The sequence below is a fragment of the Erithacus rubecula genome, assembly GCF_903797595.1.
Source record: "Erithacus rubecula genome assembly, chromosome: 13".
Classification (NCBI taxonomy): Eukaryota; Metazoa; Chordata; class Aves; order Passeriformes; family Muscicapidae; genus Erithacus; species Erithacus rubecula.
Window position 1 is genome coordinate 14,048,449 of NC_136665.1, and position 13,005 is coordinate 14,061,453.

Genomic DNA, 13,005 nt, shown 5'->3' on the forward strand with positions numbered 1-13,005 from the left:
AAAAGTGAAAATGTTGGATTCAATATAATTTTGTTAATTAGGAGACATACTTACAGATAATTCTTATCACCTAGGAGAATATGATATTTAAGCTTGCCTGGCCTGAGGATAGGAGTCTCTTGGCTTTCTGAGGTCCAGAGGTGATTGTTTGAGATGGAGGGAGAGTTAAGCTTTAGTGGCTGAGATATGTAGCTCCCAAAGCTCAGAGAGATTCCAGTGACACTCTGGAGACCAGCATTGAGTGGAACCTCAGGGATTACAGAGTGGCTTGAATCCTCTGCTCTGAGTGTGTCAGGGAACCTCCCAAGCCAATAAAGGAAAAGTGTTAATGGAGTAAATGACATGAAGTATTTACAAATTGCTTCCATGTGGGAGCTTAAAACCCCTTTTCACTCTTTCAGAAAGAAGACACAGCTCCTCCAGCAAGCCGCCTTTGACTCCTCCCTCCTCTTCAGTATTTTCCCTCATTTCATCTTTCCCATCAAAAAACAAAGGTAGCAGTGGAAGTGGGAGCAATCGTTCATCCAGTGGAGGTACTAGTGCATCATCATCAAATTCCAAGTTGTTGAAATCACCCAAAGACAAGCTGCAGATCAGCGGAAACAACAGGTTAATGCATTCGGTACAGCACAGCAAAGTTCCCCATGACAAAATGTGAGTATGGCTTTTGAAAGAGAGTTTCATGTCATTACTTCCATAGACACTGCTATGTCAAGAAAGTTTCCTTTTGTTTCAGAGCATTTTTGGTTTAGGAGATAATAATTTTAAACTCCTCCAGATCTTTCCCCACAGCCTAATCAAAGATTATAGTTAATTCTCACATCTGTGTTAAAGAAGAAGAATCAAAGCTGCATCTTAAATCACCATGGATAAAGGTCGTTTTACTTCAGGCTCCTAATTCTTTGATGTAATCTGCATACTTTGATCATAAGGGGATTTTAGCTCTGATTCAGGTGATTTTTGTCCTGCACATGTGAGATAACAGCACTGCTGATAAAATTTACTGCTAAAGAATGGTGCATTTCTCACTGGATGTAATGGGCCCATTGCAGTTGCTTTGGACAGTTTGCAGTGATACTCTCTGTCCATGAGTGCAAATAAGAGTTTGAGTCCCTGGACACTCTGCAGTGTCAAGGAAAACAGAAGAGAAGAGATTATGGATATCATAAAGAATGTGAAAATTGAAAATAGGGTGACGGTCTGCATTTATATTAGATCAAAGTATTGTTGAACAATAGCATATTTTAGCTATTTTTTTCAATTTTTCTCTCTTTTTCATAAATAACAGTATGACTCCATCTGTCAAAGTGGAAAAGATTCATCCAAAGATAGATGGTGCCCAACTGAAAGCTGCTGTTGGTCCAACTTGTTCTACTACTGTGAGTTCCTCAATAAAGACTGGCCTTAATTGTCCCTCAATACCAAAGCCACCCTTGCCTTCCCCTGGACAGATACTGAATGGTAAAGGTCTTCTCTCTGTGCCTCCATTTTTGGAAAAGAAACCTGAAGAAAATACGAATAATAGGAAATTTTTACATAAAAGATTGTCAGGTAATCTTTTAAAAATTATTATTAGCTATATTCCTCTTAGTAGAAATATATATATATGGAAATAAGTTCCAGAAGTAAATTAAAATTCCTATTATACTGTAACTTGTAGTAAGAGTTTTTAAATATTATAATTTAAGTCTATAATTTGAATTTGACATACACTTTAAGGATGCAAATACCTTGAAATTGCCTTTTCCTTTCAGAAAGTACAGATCTCAAATGCCTGTCACTTCTGACAGTTTTAAAATTACACTCTTCTATCTCTAAAGATTCTAGTTTCCTTCTTTCTATGTGGAATGTCCAAATGTACACAGAAAGCAGAACAACTAGCACCTCATAAACTCAAAAATGGAAACCCAGTCTGCTCTTCAGACCTTTTAACACAATTATTTTGAGTGTTAGTAGGATATAGAAAAGTTCTTGACACCAATGCCAACAAGCAAAAACCCACCATTTGTCACAATCCATAATGGTAATCTCTACTTCTAACAGGCAGCATCAAATCCTCCTTTGAAGTCACTCATAGGTGTTTGTAGATCTGAGATCTGTATTCCAGCACACCATAAGCTTGCTGAGAGTGTAAAAAAATTCATTTGTACAATTTTCTTGTGCATTTTTATTTGTACATTTGCCTGTGTCATATTTGAAAAGTTTCCAATATGATTAATATTTATGATGAAATTAAATGTTAGTATTTAAAAATGTCTTTTGATAACTTCAATACTGTGTCTTTGACAGAGAGAGAATTTGATCCTGATATCTACTGTGGTGTCATTGATGTGGAAACCAGGAAACCTTGTACTAGGTCTTTAACATGCAAGGTAGGATATCTGAATCAGGATAAGATTATCTGAAGTTTTTATTCAAATTCTTGAGGAACATGATAGAAAACAGAGAACTGTTTTCTGTTGTGCTGTTGGTAATTACCACTGTAAGTGGTACATCTCAAAACATGTTGCCTAGAAGCAGGAAGAAATTTTTTCTGAAGTTCAGTTAATTATTTATTCAGAAAGTATTTCTCAAAGTAACCTGGAGATTTGTATTTTCGTGTAAACCTTTAAACACAGATGTTGACATGGGACAAACTGTTACTCCACATGTAGGTAGCAAGGGGCCAGCATGTCCCTCTCTTTGGGGGGTAACCTTTGGGATGCAGATCATAAATTTAAAAATTCCTCATAAGCATTGAAAATATTGCTTTTGAGGGATTTCAATAATTCAGGCTCTCCCTGTCTCACACCCTTTCCCCCCAGCAGAGTCTGCAGCAGGTTCTTGGTAAGAATTTGTGTAAATGCTAATGCTCCTGGATGACCTGCTGCAGCCAGCTCCTGAAAGAGCCATGGAACACACCTAGAGGTCAAACTCTAAATTAAACAGTCATAAAAACTTTCAGTCAGACAAATTGTATCCTCTGGCTCCAAAAGCCTGGGGGACAGAGGGCTGTCACTTGCTCCAAGGAACCAAGAATCCAGATCCCCAGCACTTGTGTAATATTTTGCTGCTTTCCTGCAAAGCAGCTCTACCCTCAGTTTGGGAAACATCTGGTAAATAAACCACCTACAGAACAAAGGTAAATGAAGCTGGCAGTAATGACCCAGAGGAACTGAACTTGAACACATTGCCCTTTTGGAATTGCAGAGGGGAGGAAACTTTTGCTAATAGAGGAGGGAAAAGCTGCAGGATTTTACAAGAGAAATGGGCAAATCAAAAGTGAAAGAGTAAAAACATTTCTCAGCAATTCTTTAGAACATACCACTCATAAAATAATTTTTGGAATTGCTGTTTGTAACTGAATTATGTGATAAAAATGTATACCTACTAAAAAGAACTAAATCAAACCCTTTGTGCCATATTAAAAAGGTATTGTGTGTGACTTTAACAATTCAGAAAAATAGCTTCCATTTACTTCACCTTAGAACTGGTGCCATTTTTACACATACACATCTTACTCTCTGCAGTGTTCAGGGCACTCAAAGAACTTTGAGTCCTGACTGACTCTGGATTCTGCTGGATGTTTTGAATTCCTCAATATCTATTTGATTACATTTGTTTTCAATGAATATATTAGTTTATAGAAGGCAGCACAGTACTTTTATAAATATTTTTCAGTTTTCCCATTAGAAGTCTGATTTTAAACGTTATATTGTTGAATACTTTTTAAAGTGAAAGTAAATATTTTCTCTTTTTGGTTTTGTAGGAGTTGGCAATTGAAATATCAATGTAAAAACAGGTTTTTGGTTCTAGTCTTAACCTTACTAAAAGTTTGGCAGTTTGGTTTTTAAAATACAGTTTGAAAGAAGCTTTTAACCAAATTGATGGGTTTATTACTTTATATCAGACAAGAATATAATTACCCACCAAGCAATTTTAAAATTTGTTTTCTAAGTCATATTTCCATTTGTTTACTAAACCAGGACTGTGATGATTTTCTGTTTTGGAGCTCTAGATACACATATTGAATGTTTGACTTGCAGAAATGTCATAGCCTGGGATTAATGATTTATTCCTGGTTCTGCAGACACATTCCTTAACCCAGCGGAGGGCTGTACAGGGTCGAAGAAAACGATTTGATGTGTTATTAGCTGAGCACAAAAGCAAAACCAGGGAAAAGGAACTTCTTCGACATTCGGATCATCATCAGCAGATGCCCCCTCTCAGGGAACCACATCCCTCACCTACTAAAACTTCCCAGGAGCTGCACCAAAATTCTCATGGAGTTACTCTTACAGAATCAAAGCCTTTATTACCTAATAAACCCAAACCTCATCCCCCCAGTCTTCCAAGGTAAGGAAAATCTGCAGATGCAGTGGTGTGAAATGAATACTGGGAGCTTGGTGAGGTGGATTTTGAGGGAATGATAGACATCTGTTGGATGGGGCAGTGTGTTTGCTCCAGGCCTGGTGCCTGTCTGCAATTAGCAATTACCTTCTGAGGGTAACTCCTGCTGAGGAGGGTTGGTGTTTGCTGTAGTAAAAGCTGACTTGCAATCAGTGGAAGTGATTGAGCAACAACTGGGCAGCGCTGCTTTTCCAGGGGTACCACCATCCTCTGTCCTTCCCCTTGGCAGGTTACAAGACTGGACAACATCAGGGATCTGTTAATTAATCTGTTAATCTGTAGATTTCTTTCTCTCAGTAGTAGCAGCACTTAAAAGAGTGGGATTTTTAACTGGGATTAGTTCAATATTTGGTTATTGCTTGCCTTGCCCAGGCCTCCAGGCTGTCCAGCCCAGCACAGTGGAAATGTCCCCAGTGAGTCTCCTTCTGTCCACGAGTCCCCACACCCTCCCTTGCCTGCAGCTGAGCCAGCATCTCGGTTATCCAGTGATGAGGGAGAATGTGATGAAAAAGAAGAGCCTGTTGAAAAACTGGATTGTCATTATTCAGGTCATCATCCCCAACCAGCCGCTGTACGTTCTCTAAGTTAACCTCAGTCTCTCTCTGGCTCTAATTGTGTAAACAAGTTACTTTGGGGTTTTACAGGTGGTTTTCTGTAGGGCATGTGATTTATTTTTTTTCTTTTTTTTTTGCCTTTTTTTTCTTCTCCTCTCTATATTTTGAAAAAATTACTTAGTGGCCTAGTAGGCAGTAAAGGTTTAACTAGTTGCAAAATAAACATGCTAAAAAAAATGTATTCATTGCTCACTTCCCCAATCCAAATGAAACCAAAATGCCAGAATACTGAAGGTGAAATTAGTAACTGCTCTAAAGGACTGTGGTTTTGGAATAAGGACATGTAAACAGTACCTTTTTGGTGCAATTTTCTTATTGGACTCCCCCTTCCACACCTACACAGATTTTTTTACTCAACTTACCAACATCACATTAAAGTTAGCAGTAAGGTATTTTAACATTTAAATTTTGACAAAAGTTAGTATAACTAAAAGCAAATTTATTACCCAGCCTGGATGTCAAATTATATCCCTTTTTTTTAAAAACAGACTTCTAGCTTATAAGTCCTCAGAAGGAGATGCTACATAAATATGTGTGTGTGTATAACATTGATACATAAACAGACATACTCCTAACCTTCTCTGTTTAATCAGAGGAGTTCAAATTTGACTTCTATTAAGTATGGGAGTATCAGAAGACAAGAAAATTATTTCAGTATACCAAGGCCAAAAATTTTAAATAGTTGTTGGGGCCATAGACATAAAAACTCTAATTTATATTTTTTTATCCTCTATTTAAGCATCTAAAAGCATGTTTATACTTTAAAAATTGTTGTTCAGAGAATTTTCATTGAAAGTAGAAAACACCAATAAACATCATGTCTTTTCAGTTTTGCACATTTGGTAGTCAGCAAATTGGAAGAGGTTATTACGTGTTCGACAAGCGGTGGAACCATATTCGATGTGCACTTGACTTCATGTTGGAGAAGCATCTTAATTCACAGATGTGGAAGTGAGTAGAAGTGAAAGAGTTCTTATTCTTCTTGTTGTTTGTAAAAGTTCATGGAAATGTGTGATTCTAGTTCAAGAACAGTAATTTTGTGCTCAGACTGAAGGTTGATGGTCTGTGCTTTACATTTTTTGCAACAATTGGCTATCATTTTAATAAAATCTTTTGGAGGCATTAATCAACTCCAGGATCATTTTAAGGTAGCATTATTAGCCTGGGTGTTAGTCTGAAGAATGGTGGCTATGTGGGGTTTTATCTTTGTTTTTCTGTTCACCTGCAGGAAAATTCCTCCAGCATCCAGTAACACAGCATCAGTCCGTGCCCCCCATCGGACAAACCTGATTGCTGCTTCCCAGCAGGGTGTCAGTGCAGCAGGGTTCCTCTTGCCCACCACGGTTATGTCATCGCCAGCGCTGGTCTCTCCTTCCTGCCTGTCTCTGAACAGCAGATCAGTCCCGTCCCACGGGACGACGCTGAGCGCCAACCCCGCCGCTCTGGGTGCGCTGGATCCTGTCTGCAGTATGCAATCAAGACAAGTGTCTTCTTCCCCTTCAACACCTACAGTGCTTTCCTCTGTACCTTCACCTATGCCCAGCAAACCTCAGAAAATGAAATCCAGCAAATCTTTTAAACCTAAGGAATCTTCTGCTGGCAGTGGCACCTGTAACAGCAGCGGCAGCGTCAGTAGCAGCGGCGGCTCAGGAAAGAAGCGTAAAAACAGTTCCGCACTGCTCGCACCTTCTCATTCCACAGAGTCCTTTAGAAAAAACTGTGTGGTTAACTCTGGAAACTCTGGGGCCTCCTATCATCCCTCAGTGACAGCTTCGTCCCACAGCGTTGGCCTCAACTGTATGACTAGCAAAGCTAACTCTGTTAGCCTCAAACATGACCAATCAGGGAGGGGGCCTCCAACCGGGAGCCCTGCAGAATCCATAAAGAGAATGAGTGTGATGATGAACAGCAGCGACTCCACGCTCTCCTTAGGGCCGTTTGTTCATCAGTCCAGTGAGCTGACTGTAAATTCACACAGCAGTTTTTCACATTCACACACTTCCCTCGACAAATTAATAGGAAAGAAAAGAAAGTGCTCACCTGGTTCAAGCAGCATCAACAGCAGCAGCAGCAAATCAAACAAAGTTGCCAAATTGACATCGGTGAACAATGTTCATGCAAAACACACTGGTGCAATCCCAGGGACACAAGGACTGATGAACAATTCTCTGTTTCATCAGGTAGGAAATCCTGTCTCAAACTAAGCCAGCATGAAATGCCTCCTCATGTGCTTATTCTGTGTTAAGAATTAAATAGATAGCCAGCTCCAGATCCTGCTCAAGCAAAAGGAGTTCTCTTTGTCCAGTACTCATTTTGAGTGTTCTTACGGTACATTTATGCAAGACTTTTATAAAAACATTCTAAATAAAAAAGTTACACTTTAGGAAAGAAACCTTAAATGGGGTATTTAAAATTTCTTAGATGCTGTAGCCTGTGAATTGCTTTCAGATAAAATTAATTCCTCTTATTTTTAAACTATTATTTTAAAAGTGAATCTTGCCAGCCTGCCGTGGAACTGAGCTGTGTGCCCCAGCCTGACTCCTTGTTTCTGTGTCATTCTACAAAGTGGAACATAATGATGCTGATAACAGAACTGTGATACTGTGATAAAATAAGCCTATTATCCCAAGGTGTCATTGACTAACTTCTTAGTAATAATGAGATTAAATATAATGAATCAGATAATAAACCTTTTTAGTTGGTAAGGCAAACAGATATGCTATAAAAGAAGCAGATCTCAGGAGTATGTAAGATCCCATTTTAAAAATTAGTTTGGAGTTTTGATTTTTTTAAAACAAATCTCACTGGAAAAGTAGATCTCACTGCATTCAGGATGACAAATCCAAGAAACTTTGTTTTCTCTGCTGCTGGAAACTGAAATCTCTGTAGCTAGAGAGCCAGGAGGTCAGTAAGAATTTTTTGAGAGTGGTTTCTTAATTTTCAGTTTCAGCCACAGAGGAGGATTCACCTTTATGTGTGTTTACTTAACCAAAAAAAAAACCCTTCAGATGGCTGAATTTATTTTTGGACTTACCTAATAATTACTGTTTCAAGTATGCATTATTAGTAAAAGAGAAATATTAATTTGAGTGAACTAAGAAGGAAACCATGCTTGAAACCATTATAGCTTTGAAGAGTTTAGTTAAGGATTTTCAGGTGTCAGAGAGACCAGCCTCATGTTATCAAGGATGCTTTGTGCCTGAGATTTCCCCTCAAATATGTCCTTGTTAGCCACAAAATGTTTGTTTTCAGTGCCTCTGAGGGCCTGGCTCACTGATCTTTGTCTCTTTTCTTGCCCCAAGCCAAAGGCCCGTCCCTGATAGCTGAAGGCACCACGGTGAGAAACAAACTGGACAGTTTTCACTACAAGCAAAACCTCCATCTGGATTTCTGGACTCCAAGATGCCTTGAGTTTTCCCAACTTCCCATGGTCCTCAGGTGTGGATATCTACTGGACTGTCACTTAAACAAGGAATTTCCCTGAAGCCATGTCTGTAGCAGTGAATATTCTAGAAATGGACACTGGATGAAGTTCAGCCACATAATTGCTCTTATCAGTGTTAACAGTGGTCTGGACTGTTTGCTACAAATCTGTGAGATTTTCCTTACAGGAGTACATCATCTTGCCACTATTTGACATAGTTTGGCTGGGCAAACGAATGTTTTCTGGGGGGAAATAAACATTACTGTGGACTTATTTTTATACTGATGGTGTCTTTTGTAGGTGATAGCTAACCAGACAGACACCCTCAATGGAGAGGACCCCGTGACAAGGGGAAAAAATGTGTGAGGCACAATGGAAAGAAGCCCTCAAAGAAGGGAATATGGCTTTAGTGTTTTTATAGCAACGTTCCTTTAATGGAATATAAAAAATAGCACAATTCAAAAAAATAGTCTGTTTTGCCCAGCCTTTTGCAGGTAATTTGGGATAAGAAGCTATCAGGAGTTTAAAACAAAACAAACCAAACAAAACCAGAAAAACTTGTTTGAGGCCACTGCTCAGAAAACAAGTATAAAAATGCCGTATTTGTGTGATACAAAACCTATTTTCTATTCTTTTGGATGACATTTTATTGTGGAAGAAAAGTTAATTTTGTTCCTTAAAAATTCCAAAAATATCAAACAGACAAAGGCAAATAACCTCTAAAACTCTGTGCCCAAAGAACGTATTTATTGACCTATACTGTATACCACAGGCCTTTGTTTTTTTTTAAAAAAAAATACCTGTAATGGTGAAATTAGGCTGGATTTGTCTTCCTCTTCCAGCGGATAAAATTAGCCCTTTTAAAACTGAGTTTTTAAAATATTTAAATATTTTATAGCAACCATAAAAGTCAGTTTCTTTCTGCTTTGTTTGTGTAACAAAATTGTTGATGTGTGACACCTTTACACTCAGATTTATTTATTTTTAAATCAAAATTCTGGAATAAATGCCAATTTGACAGCAGAGTTCTCTGTGAAGCACTGGTTTGTGCATCACAGTCATCCCAGGCCCACCCAGGCTTTCTGAGCATGGGGAGCTTTAGATTTTTGTATAATCCAGCCAATTTTTATGAAGTATTTTGTCTTGCTTCAAAACGCCTCAAAAATTAATTCCGCCAAAGGGCTCATTGTATTATGGTTTGACTCATCTGGATGTTTTAAGTTTTTTAAACAAGGCTCAAAGCTGACTAAACTTTTATTAAGGGGGCAAAGCAAAGGAAGATGAAATCCTAACAAAGAAGATTTTTATTTTCTGCCTTAAAGGGGCATCAGCTATTGCTGAGAAGAGACAATCTGAGCCTGTCCAACTGTTGACATAGCCCAGCCTTCTCCCCATTCTGGTGGCAAGTAGTAAGTACATCAGGGAATCCAAAGCCACTCTGAGTAGCAGTTGCTTAGTTGTTTACCTAACGATGCTTTCAGTTTCTCCTGAACTTCCTATGAAATCATTGTTATACAGCAAAACAACAAGAAGCCTCTATGCAGACACTTTAGCTTTGAATTGATACAAAAGATCACACTGAGAAAGCAATGTACTAGAGACTCTTATTATGCAAACTTTAAAAAAAAAAAACCAGTAGACAACTTTTCAGGAACAAAAGGATTTGTATTTAATAGGATGCCCTGTTGAAAGGTTTGTTAGAACTGCAATTGGTTTAACGTAAAAGGAACCAAAGCGAAATGCCACAAAAAGAAATCCAAGTGTAATAAATCCTGCACGTTTGGAGAGAAATCCATGCTCTGATGGAGTCCCTGGGGCAGAGCTTCCACTTCAGGATAGCATCAGTCACAAGTGCAATTTGACTCTTGGTAGAAACAAAGGTAAAGGAAACAAAAATTCGGCAAGATTGGATGCTGGCGAGTTTGTGATTGAACTGTCCTCTGGTTTTTAAGGTTCTGTTGATCTGAAAGCAAGATGGCAAATCTGTGCTCCTCCAGCAGCATGCAGATGTGTACAAAGTGAATTCCTGATGGCTGCTCCTCCAGAGCCTGTGTGTGCAGCCACCTGCACCATGTGGGCTTGAGCCACTGGAGCAAAGCCCAAGCATAAATTCTGCCTGCCCTAGACCTGCTCTCAATACTATGTTTTAGATCTTGGTTATAAGCAGAACATTGTTCCTGAAGCTTTTATTGTCACATAGTTCTTACTGTAAATAATTAAGGAAGCTTACAATTAATTTTCCTTGCAAAATTGAATTTGCAGTGGCTGGGTTGTTTCTAGACAGATTTTGGTATTAATTTAAGAGATACAGTTTTTATAGTCTTTCCAACTTCTCGTTATGACTCCTGCAGTTTTCTTAACCTAAAAAATTGCTGCAATGATGAACAAAGAATTATACAAGAAAAAAAAAACATACTTTTGTATCTTTATTTTGGAATTTCTTGTTCTATTATAAATATTGAAGTATCCCTATTTCAGAAGACATATTTTGTTAATTGATTGTACATATTTAAATATGTATTTTTGCACAGGTCTTTTTTTCTTATATCCAGTTTTGGTACAATTGAGATCATCTAGTATTTATTTATTAATTAATTAAAGAAAAAAAAAGAGAAAAAAAAAAAAAAAGCAAATACCTTTTTATAATTTGAAGTGGTTCACTGCCAAGCCAATAGTTAACATGCCTACTTTGCAATGTAAGGGATGCCTCCGTTTTGTGAAAGCCGTGTCCCTTTTCCCTGCCTGGGGAGTGGGTGGATCCAGGCCAAGGATGGCCAGCTCCCCTCCTGGGAGCCTGGAGCCCACGTGCTGGATGTGGCATTGCTGATCAGTTGCCTGACTCCCAGCAGATCCATTAGCTAAGTGACACTCTGCTTCTCCTTTTGTAGTGTTGGTGTGTGTGCGTGCGCATCCGTGAGCGTCTCGCGTGGTTTCCAACTAACGGAAAAACTGAAAGTGCCTGATATAACTAGTTTTAAGCTTGGACTGTTTAGACAGCTTCTCCTTAAAAGACTTGAATGTTCAGTTGAAATTTTGGAGCTTGCTTTTTCCACCTCTATATAATATATATGTGTGTGTGTATATATATATATGCACACATGCATATATCTATATTTCTGAAATTAATGAGATGGGTTGACAAAAGAAAGCAAATTTTGCTGGTAGCTTTTGTAAAATCTTTTAATTTGAATACCTTGTGTTGGAACAATCCCATTGATAACTCATATTTAGGATAATGCCAAGGGTTTGAAATATGGTTTTAACCAGCAGTTTATTTAACTGTCTCATTTTGGTAAGGGGGGAGAGCAATATTCATTAATTAAATAATTTAGAAAATGTTCAAAATTGTTGGTATTCCAAAATGAAGAAAAAACCCCAAGTAAGTACCTCTGAAGACCATGAAAAAAATTGAGATGTGATATCCAAATGACATTTCTAAGGCAGTTGTCTTCCTGTAAGAGTTCTCTTGCCAAGGAATCTCTTGTCTTTTACTCATTCTGTCCTGGAGGAGGGAATTGGGCTTAGAAAGATTCTTAAATGTTTCACTGTTCAGCAGAAAATAATCATTTTTACCTTTTGTGCGAGATATTTTATGTTTTAAAGATAATTTTTGAAATGAGCACTACATAATGTCAATGTGAATGTAGGCCTTGGAAGCATCTTGCTCGGTGTTGAGCCTGGTTCTAAAAGCAATCTCCTGTGTAAAATGTGTGAATAGTTTGATAATTTGTATACATAATCAAGAGCATCTGATCAGCTGAACTCTGTGTTGGCTGCTGTATAGTACATGAACAAATGTCATGGGATAGAAAAATTACTTTGGATATTTAAAAGAAAAATAAATATATAGTCTATTTGTTTTGTAACAAGTTTCTGTAAATAAAATAATTTATACTATTTATAAGAAAAAGTTGTGCTTTGCTTCATGAAAAAGATTAGTTTGTTGAACAAACATGTTACTAAACAAGGCAATAAAATTAGGACTTTTCAATAAATGAGGTTGGTTGCATGGAATATATTATATGTTTCTGCTTCATTATAAAATCCTTCGCTATTAAAGGAAAACATTACCTGTATCGGTGCCTATGTGAACTAATTTCAGAGAATTGGATGTGGTCAAATTCTGTCACTGTCCCTTGGCATCATGAGTCAGCCCAGTAAGTTCAGAGCTTTCCATCCTACAGGGGGTTGGTGCCTGGTTTTGGGCAGTGCCTGTGTCACCTCTGCAGCATTTTCCTGTGCAAGGACCTTCTCTTACTTAAACTTCACACTTGATATTAATTTCTAATCAGAATAATGAGCAGCAGCCTTTACAGCCCCAGATGTGCTTACGTTGAGGTTTTTGAATTTGTTTTTCCTCCCAAAAAATGTGTCTTCTGTGTTTTCAGAGTTTGAAGATGCAGTGTGTGAATTCAGCAGGTTAAACACTCCTGCAGAGCTTTTCTCTGCATGGGACTTGGGACTCGTGTAGTGGGCAATTTTGGAGCCACTTGTAAAACCAGTAAACCTGCTGTTAGTGGGACAGGACTTCAGAGTGACATCTGTGGCAAAACTTCCTTTATTCTGTCTCTATTTTGT

General features: G+C 38.1%; 1 protein-coding gene across 4 annotated transcripts in view; it reads left to right on the top strand.

The window, feature by feature from the left end:
* ATXN7 (ataxin 7) overlaps positions 1 to 8,706 on the top strand; it is a 56,418-nt gene extending 47,712 nt beyond the window's left edge. For all 4 annotated transcript variants that reach the window (XM_079316654.1, XM_079316652.1, XM_079316653.1 and 1 more), the window contains 8 exons: positions 402 to 654; positions 1,289 to 1,551; positions 2,290 to 2,372; positions 4,070 to 4,335; positions 4,762 to 4,960; positions 5,833 to 5,954; positions 6,232 to 7,183; positions 8,306 to 8,706. In XM_079316654.1, the coding sequence (XP_079172780.1) occupies positions 402 to 654; positions 1,289 to 1,551; positions 2,290 to 2,372; positions 4,070 to 4,335; positions 4,762 to 4,960; positions 5,833 to 5,954; positions 6,232 to 7,183; positions 8,306 to 8,323 (2,156 nt within the window). In that variant the 3' untranslated portion in view covers positions 8,324 to 8,706. The remainder of the gene's footprint in view (positions 1 to 401; positions 655 to 1,288; positions 1,552 to 2,289; positions 2,373 to 4,069; positions 4,336 to 4,761; positions 4,961 to 5,832; positions 5,955 to 6,231; positions 7,184 to 8,305) is intronic.
* Positions 8,707 to 13,005: the final 4,299 nt, after the last annotated feature.